Source organism: Staurois parvus, unplaced genomic scaffold (assembly GCF_062004578.1).
Source record: "Staurois parvus isolate SC_StPar_1 unplaced genomic scaffold, SC_StPar_1.0 ptg000818l, whole genome shotgun sequence".
Classification (NCBI taxonomy): domain Eukaryota; kingdom Metazoa; phylum Chordata; class Amphibia; order Anura; family Ranidae; genus Staurois; species Staurois parvus.
The window spans coordinates 11,624,133-11,633,158 of NW_028318614.1; the positions used below are offsets into that span (position 1 = coordinate 11,624,133).

The 9,026-nt window shown below is 44.2% G+C and overlaps 1 protein-coding gene across 1 annotated transcript; it reads right to left on the reverse strand.

Annotated features, from left to right (window-relative positions):
• Positions 1–4,189: 4,189 nt before the first annotated feature.
• Positions 4,190–8,935, reverse strand: LOC149444080 (general transcription factor II-I repeat domain-containing protein 2B-like). The gene is made up of 2 exons (XM_089655078.1): positions 8,794–8,935; positions 4,190–6,248 (listed from the first exon to the last, which is right to left on the reverse strand). The coding sequence occupies exons 1-2, from the start codon at positions 8,836–8,838 to the stop codon at positions 4,425–4,427; spliced, it is 1,869 nt and encodes a 622-aa protein (XP_089511204.1). The 5' UTR covers positions 8,839–8,935; the 3' UTR covers positions 4,190–4,424.
• Positions 8,936–9,026: the final 91 nt, after the last annotated feature.

The window sequence follows — 9,026 nt, forward strand, 5'->3', positions numbered from 1 at the left end:
TCCTTGCAGGTAGCCTTGGTTAACAGAGGAAGAACAATGATTTTAAGCACCACCCTCCTTTTAAAGATTCCAGTCTGTTATTCCAACTCAGCCCTGGTTCACATATGTGCACGTGCCGCCGCTGCAGATCCGCACGAAAATCTGTGCAGCCACACCACCCGCACAGAGAAATGCGGACCTGCGGGAGGGTGCCATTAGTTCTAATAGCACGCAGCGCACACTGGAAACCAAGGTTCCCGTGCGGGCTGCATTTTTCAGAAGTGCAGGGACCTCTTCCCTGCGTATCACGGGGCACGGGAGTCCATTCAAATGAATGGGCTCTCATGCCCGCTCAAAACGCGGCCACATATATGTGAACCAGTGGTCAGTCAGCATGACAGAGTGATCTCCATCGTGTCCTCATCAACACTGACACCTGTGTTAACAAGAGAATCACTGACATGATGCCAGCTGGTCCTTTTGTGACAGGGCTGAAATTCAGTGGAAATTTTTTTTTTTGGGATTAATTTCATTTTCATGACAAAGAGGGACTTTGCAATTAATTGCAATTCAGCTGATCACTCTACATACCATTCTGGAGTACATGGAAATTGCCATCATAAAAACTGAGGCTGCAGACTTCGTGAAAATGACTATTTGTGCAATTCTTAAAACTTTTGGCCACGGCTGTATAAATACACAGATGAAATACATACAGTATATGTGAGCCCTGTTATCAGGCAAAGGATTTGTATTTCTGTATATCCAGTCCTGAGATTTACATAGCCCATTCTGTTTTCATTATCAAAGCCAAAGTCCCAGTATGTGTTTTAATGCAGTTACATTGATCCAGCTTGGACCAAATGTAGCTATGTATACACCATACCTGTGGGACTTCTGTGGAAGTAGATAATCACTGTAAAAGGAGAGGGATAGGTGCAGCGCTTGAATCAGAGTACAAAAAGAGTGCTCTGTAAAGGTGTATATGCATATAAATATAAATGCTCAATAAAATAGGTACAAATGTGATACAATAGTAAACAGTGCGCTAATCAGTGGGAAATGTTAAAGCACACACAAAGTCCACATCCCAAGTCAATGGCTGTAAGAGAGGTGAAAAATCCTAGGAGCGAATAGAGTGCGCACTCACCAGAAGTGCGTATAAAATACGCATGTAGAGAGGTATAATCTTCAAAATATCTCTGGCATCAAAGCTCTGGTCAGATCGCACTCCATATCATCCTCTGTCTCACCGCGAAGAGCAGTTACCAGGATTCATCAAGCAGTATGGGCGTCAAGGTACTCCTTAGTCCAGATAGGCACATAGAATGTTGGCCACATGTGGTGGCTAGATGTCCATGTGCTGTAGCCCCCCCCGACGCGTTTCATGCGATGCACGTTCTCAAAGGGTAGCCCTGTAAAGGGTAGCACGAAATGTGGCCAACATTCTATGTGCCTATCTGGACTAAGTAGGACCTTGACGCCCATACTGCTTGATGAATCCTGGTAACTGCTCTTCGTGGTGAGACAGAGGATGATATGGAGTGCGATCTGACCAGAGCTTTGATGCCAGAGATATTTTGAAGATTATACCTCTCTACATGCGTATTTTATACGCACTTCTGGTGAGTGCGCACTCTATTCGCTCTTGGGATTTTTCACCTCTCTTACAGCCATTGACTTGGGATGTGGACTTTGTGTGTGCTTTAACATTTCCCACTGATTAGTGCACTGTTTACTATTGTATCACATTTGTACCTATTTTATTGAGCATTTATATTTATATGCATATACACCTTTACAGAGCACTCTTTTTGTACTCTGATTCAAGCGCTGCACCTATCCCTCTCCTTTTATTATTTATTGTAAGGTTGGTTGGTTACCTTTTTTGGTGTTCTAGCTGCTTTTACAGACCTGTTTGTAGCGCTCGCTATACCTTTTTTACACCAGATAATCACTGTAGTAGTCATTGCTACTACAGTGATGGCCGCTGTCTTCCGAGTCCTGTGCCTTACGGCTACCCTGATGCATAGAACCGACAGGGGCCACTCGCTTGGCACAGGTGCCATTCATAGAATGCCTTGGATTTTTATAAATAACTACAAAGCATTCTGATTGGACGAGGTGGAAAGCAGGGCGGTGACATCACAATCTCCACCACGTCCAAACAGAAAATGCTTTGCCTTCTGGAGACTGAATTTTTAATTATTTACATGTATTCTCTCAGCCCTGTCAGATTGGAATTGTCATGCTAAGGCCAGCCTACCTCATTCTTAGGCTCAACACTGAACAATACTATCATTCACAGGCTATGTACAGCACATGATACCGTCACTGCTACTTTTCCAATGCAATAACTGTATTTGAAAAGGAAGGATTTATAGGTTTTGTGGCTCTTAACATATTCAAATGAAATTTTTGTTCCAGGAGGTTATCCATAAGAATGGGAATCTCAGATAAATGTTCATGCATACTAGAAAATTATAGAATATCTCAGAAAGGTTACAAGGGGAAAAAAAAAAAAAAGTGTTAGCCCTTTTCCTGCAAATTTTGTATATTAGGCCAACGTGGAACTGATCTAAAAAAATAAAGATATTCTATGTTATAGGGAACATTTGGAAGGGTTAACTTTGCCTAAACAGTGCACTGAAAAATTGAACTTTGGTTTTGAATTACTCCTGAAAAATAGTAGCATACAACCTGGTATGTGAGGGTGCTTAGGCTCTGCTTCCCTATAGGCTCATAGTTTTATATCTGCAGTGTGAGATCAAAAGTGCTGCTGCCTCCAAGTGTTCATTTCAGAAGATTAGGCGAGGTCACTGCTGTGCTGCTCACTGTTCTCTTTGCTGGAGGCTCTGACATGGGGATGGAAAACCTTGCCTCTACCAAGATGGCCGACTCTACCCAGAGACTCAGTCAAGTCATAGCAAGTCAGTAATGGGGAAAAGATCAGCTGCAAGGAGCCAGCGGTGGTGACAATTCTTATGCCATTTAGTTGCCTTTTTTTGGGCAAAGTGATTGTAAACCCTAGCCTCAGGTGCTACACATGAAACAAATCCTCCTACATACATTTTACCTTTTTATCTGAAAGCCATCTCTTCCCTACATCCTTTTATATTTAAGAATTTATACAGCATTTCTGAGCTTCGAGAGGTAAAGGATGGGGATAGGACATCACCATGAACAGCTCAGAGAATATAGAGTATAATCTGAGACCCGAGTGGAAGAAAGGGACACACACACCCCTCTACACCAGTGGTTCTCAACCTGTGGGTCGCGACCCCTTTGGGGGTCGAACGACCCTTTCACAGGGGTCCCCTAAGACCATCAGAAAACACATATTTCCGATGTGTAAAGAGCAGCTACTGTGTAGAAAGCAGCTGCTGTGTTGAAAGCAGCTACTCTGTTAAAAGCAGCTACTGTGTTGAAAGCAGCAGTATTGGAGGTAAAACGACACTCATGAATAATTACTGGGTAAATAATTTTATGGTTGGGGGTCACCACAACATGAGGAACTGTATTAAAGGGTCACGGCCTTAGGAAGGTTGAGAACCACTGCTCTACACAATCTCATAGGGAAACATGCACAGCTGAGGCTGTCAATCACTGGCTGTGTACTGGAGGCCCCCCTTCACTTCTCCATCCTTTGGAGTCCACACAACCTGTCAGAAATGACAGATAACAGAGGAACCAGACTTCAGACAGAAATTATGCTCAGTGCTTTGGATTGAATAAAGTACACACCAGTGAAGGATATGCTTTGTTCATTTTTCATGTCAGAGGTTTACAACCACTTTAAGGGTTATACACAGAGCCTGTTAGGCTGCAGTGGATCTCAAAGGGGTTTTGCTCCACTAAAACTCCAGCCCGAATCTGCATTGTGTGTATTGTTAGTTCAGCACAAAGGAGAATAACATCTATCTGTATGTGCAGACAGACCCTAAACACAAAAGGAACACAGGAGACAAGCCTACCAAACCATGTGCACAGGCACAAAGGGGTAGATTTTCTAAAACTTCTGCAGCTGTGCATGGTAGCCAATCAGCTTCTATATTTAGCTTGTACATCTAAGCTTTGGCAATCAGACCCGGAAGCGGATTGGTTTCTCTGCAGAGTTGCACCAGATTCTGCACTCTTCAGTTTTGGTAAAAAACCCCTAAAGGGTTTATAAGGAGAGCTTTTCCTTTGGACCCAAAATATACAAAGCAAGAAGTAATACCATTTTATTTGCCATTCACCTATATACTAACGTATTTACAAAAGTATAAACAATGTAATAAATAAATGTATGAAAAGATGAAGTAGTTTGTCTTTTGGTCTAGTCTAATATTTTGTTTTCTCCTACTGTAGTTTAACATTGTTCACAAGACGTATGTCAGCTTGAAAGGAAGGACCTAAGGTGTGTAGTAGCTGTCTATTTTAGTGATATGGAAACAAAATAGCTTTTAATGAGTGGGCTGTGACAATAATTCATCGACGTCTACCTTAAGGTTGGTTGTGGAAAGACGCAGTGCTTGTAGGAGAGTGCGATTTGAGATATTATTCCTGTATTTGGACTTGATATGATTCAGATCAGAAAATGCTTTCTCACACATATAGGTACTGCCAAACATTGAGGCAATTTTCAGTCCCAACTCCCGTAAATTTGGATACCTTTCTTTAGGAAGAAGTTTAAAGAATGGCACCCCTGATTCAGCCCAGGAAGCCAGGAATACATCTGCCTGTATTTCACATAATTCCATTTGATAATGGACATCTGCAGTAACAATATCTGCAGTAAGTGGACTAGTGAACAATCTGAAGCTGGAATTCAGCTCATTAAATTCCTGGAACCTTGCACTGAAATTCTCAATTAAAATCTCAATCTTTGGGATAAACCTGTTAAAGTCTAAAATGGATCCAGTGTCTTTCATCTCATAGAAAAGTTCACTGCAGCAATTTAAATGTATCAACTCATTCCTTAATAGATTCAGTTTTAGGAGCATGAGCTTGTTTCTGAAGGCAGAGATATGCTTACAGAGCTGGCTAATGTTCTGCTCTCTCTCCTGCAAGTTTGTATTCAGAGTGTTCAGACTTTGTGTGATGTCTGTTAGGAAGGCCAGAGAGCAGAGGAAGTCCGTGTCACAGAGACGCATCTCTAAGACTGGATCGGATTTCAGCTCAACCAGAAATAAGTAAATTTCTTTTCGAAACCTGAAGAATTTTGAAAGGTAGCTTCCTTCACTCAACCATCGGAGGTTTCGATTTTGTGGCATATCAGAACTAGCTGCTTCCAGTTCTTCCAACAGTGCCTTAAACCTCCTACGAGTTATACCGCATTTCTTGTCTCTGATCAAATTTGTTACCTTTATAACAACTTCCATTACATCTGCCATTTTTAACAAGGTTCCCACCAAACCTTCCTCATGTACGATGCAGTGTAATAGCAAGCAACCGAAGCCATCTCTCTTAAGTAGTGTAGCAAGCCCAGAGTTTTTTAAAGTTGTAGATTTGCAACCATCGGTCATGATGCTTATACACCGTTCTAAGCCACCATAATCTCCCAGAGCAATCTTTATTTCTTCGTAAATGTCTTCGTCTTTTGCAACTCCTTGCAGGGGAGTCAGATGCAACAATTCCTCCGAGATATTAAAGTTCTCATCCACTGTGCGGACGCAGATAATAAGCTGATTGGTGCCTGTTATGTCTACATTTTCATCTACAGCAATGGAAAAGTAAGTGCAATTCTTGACGGCCTCGTGGACTTTTTGAGTGACGTACTGATCCATGACTGAAATTCGCCGGGCTACTGTTTGATGGGAGAGTGAAACCGACTCAAAACTTTTCGCCATTTCTTCATTACCAAAGGCACGAGCCATTTTTACAGCGCATTCCTTGATAAACGCGCCATCACTAAATGCTTTTTTCCTTTTCACAATCTCCTCACAGATCAGGAAGGAGGCCTTGATGGCAGCCTTTTCTGTGTTTATGGCTGGTTCAGGCAAGGGGGCTTGGCTGTTCAGTTTACTTTTCAAGTCATTTATTACTGCAAGCCTCAGTTCCCCGGTATACTTGGAGAACTGAAACTCGTGCTGAGACACATAGTGTCTTTTTACATTGTACTCTTTGCAGACAGCCAGGATCTGGAAACATATTAAGCACTGAGGCTTATTCTTTGTTTTCACAAACAAGTAATCCATCTCCCAACGTTCTTTGAAAGCCCGATTTTCACTATCCACCTTTCGATGCCGAGGGGTGCTAGTCTTTGGCACAAGGCCAGCAGGAGGAACCTAGAACAAAATGTAGATAGAATTGTCAAACAAGAAATGTATAACATCATCCACCCCTTCACTGCATTGTGCAAAATGACAGTATGACTTACACAGAGCAGAATCATGGAAGCTACAACTGCATCATGAGAACCTATTTGCTTCTTCAGATCTACTCAGCTAGAACATACAAAGGGGAGTGAATGGCTACACTGACGGACTAAAATTCAAATGAATAGATATGTGGATAGAAGAGGCACATAAACAGGAATATAAATCTCTCATCACAGAAAGCTTAGTAGATTTTTCTTTTTTTTAAAGATTTTTTTTTTTTTTAAATACGGAAGTTAAGTATTCATTTTAGATACCAATAAATGCTGTTTAGAAAGATTCTTATTATCCGTGTGCATTCTGTTACAATGAACATTGTAGGATGTTCACATACCTGCCTTGGCGACCCTCAGCCTAAAGTGTTTCTTTGCCACCTGCAAAGCAGTGCAGGGAAGTGAGGAGTCTGAACTTACCTGAACTCTCCTACTGTGAAGCTGTCAAAGATGACCACCAATTCTAGGCAGCAGAAGCAATCCATAACTCTCAGCACACCCCTTGCGTATGTGTGGATGTAGGACAGAAAATGCCTATGATTCGCTGCCAACTTTAACAGCTTCAGGCAGGATAGCTCGGGTGGGTTTGGACTCAACCCCCGAGTGTACTGCAGTAATACCTGCTGGCCTTGCTCTCCTGTCCATTCTAGGCACCTGTGGGTAACATCTTGTGGGATGGGCAAGAGAGGCGGGCCAGCAGAGGTCAGCGCCAGAACCGGTAAATCTGTCACAGCAGCTTCCCTGTGCTGCTCTGCATGAGGAAGCCACTTCTGTATCATAGACTACTGCCCCCAGTACTGTGCCCTCCAGATCCTCCTGTCCTACATCCTACTGACCTCTGAGCACTGAAATACACCCTGCTGATCCCTCAACAATGCCCTACATACTACTGACCTCTGTACAGTGCTCAACCTACTACTGACCCCCGGATACTCACCTACCTACTACTGACCCCAGAACACAGACCCTACATACTACGTACATTGGTGACAACTCAGAGCAGACAGCCAGGCTAGCATTAAGGCAAGTCAGCTGGCAGTACCAGATGTTCTGCCTTCATGATGGACTTGTGGGGATGGCTTGTGGGGTGACCAACTACTTTTCAGACATGACTTTTAAGTTAGGCTAAATTTATGTTTACAGTGACATTTATTTTATTATGTTTTTCTAAGTTTTCTTCACGCCATCCTTACTTTTTATTGAGGCTTTGCTAGTAAATTTCTAGTGCCCCGTCCTTGGTGGCAGCGGGAGGACTTGAGCCCCGCCCGGGGTGGCAGCAGGAAGACTGGGATGGACTTGTGAGGATGGCTTGTGGGGTGACCAACTACTTTTCAGACATGACTTTTAAGTTAGGCTAAATTTATATTTTTACAGTAACATTTTACAGCAGCCCGTCCTTGGAGGCAGTGGGAGGACTCGCGCCCCGTCCTTGGGGGCAGCGGGAGGACTCGCGCCCCGTCCTTGGGGGCAGCGGGAGGACTCGCGCCCCGTCCTTGGGGGCAGCGGGAGGACTCGCGCCCCGTCCTTGGGGGCAGCGGGAGGACTCGCGCCCCGTCATTGGTTTTAGTACGAGGAATTATAGACATACAGAGCGGGGCTTAAAAACAAACATGCAAGAGTGCCCCCAGAGCAAATGGTTTGCTCTAGGGTCACTCAGCAGGGGGAGGGGGCCAGGAGCATTGGCTGGGGACCCAAGAAGAGGAGGATCAGGATTGCTTTATGCAAAACCCTTGCACAGAGCAGGAAAGTATAACATGTTTGTAATTTTTTTTTTTTTTTTTTTAAACCCGAGCCTTTACTTTCACTTAAGTCCTGCTGGGACGAGAAGCAGAGTAACCTGAACTGCTGAAATAAAGTAAAAGTACTTTTTACTGTAAACTTTAAAGATACATTTCTTCACTGTGCCCACAGCTACGGAGGTCAGTGAGGGCTATTTCCTCCATTCTTGCCTTTCCGGCAGCTTTGTTTCTACCCTGGCTGCAGCAGGTATTTCACACATCTGTGTTTGTAGAATAAGTGCTCCCCCGCTGCACGATGTGGTTCCTTCTGCCGGCTCATATGGCACTACAGGATGCAAGAGCCAATAGGAGACACCAAAGCATGGGGGGGGGGGGGGAAGAGATATTCGATGTAATAGATTGTAGCTACCATGTTTTTATCCTGTGGGTCCTCTCCTTCCAGCACCTATGGAAGTTTTGGGGTATTTCATGGAAACCATTTGCATTGTAGTATGTGTGTGAAGAAGAAAGAAAGGTTCTGGCAGTGGAAGGGTTAAAGGAGCTGAGTAATAGCGTCTCATGACAGGTTCCCTTTAGTGTATGTATGGGGTATGTCTGTGTATAGGAGGTTCCCCCCAGACACACTGTTCTGTTCCATACAGGAAGGCACACCGTAGAGCATGCTGCTACCTGTAGTCCCCCCAATGTAAGGGATAGCAGTGCCCCATCCCGGGGCAGACCTACCGTAGCGGCCTCCATGGCTGTGGGGATTCCTGTGCAGGATTCCATAGATGCGGTTTCCCGAGCACCGGAACCTCGGCCCCCTGACCCCGACCACTGCACAGGAAGTGTTGGGGGAATCCTCCGGCCACTATATGGGGTCTCCGCTCCTCCAAGCCGGTAGGTGGCGCTGGAATTGTAAGCCGCTTGTCGTAGCTCGTTCCTCCGGCACGATAGGTGGCGCTGTGCCTTAGCGG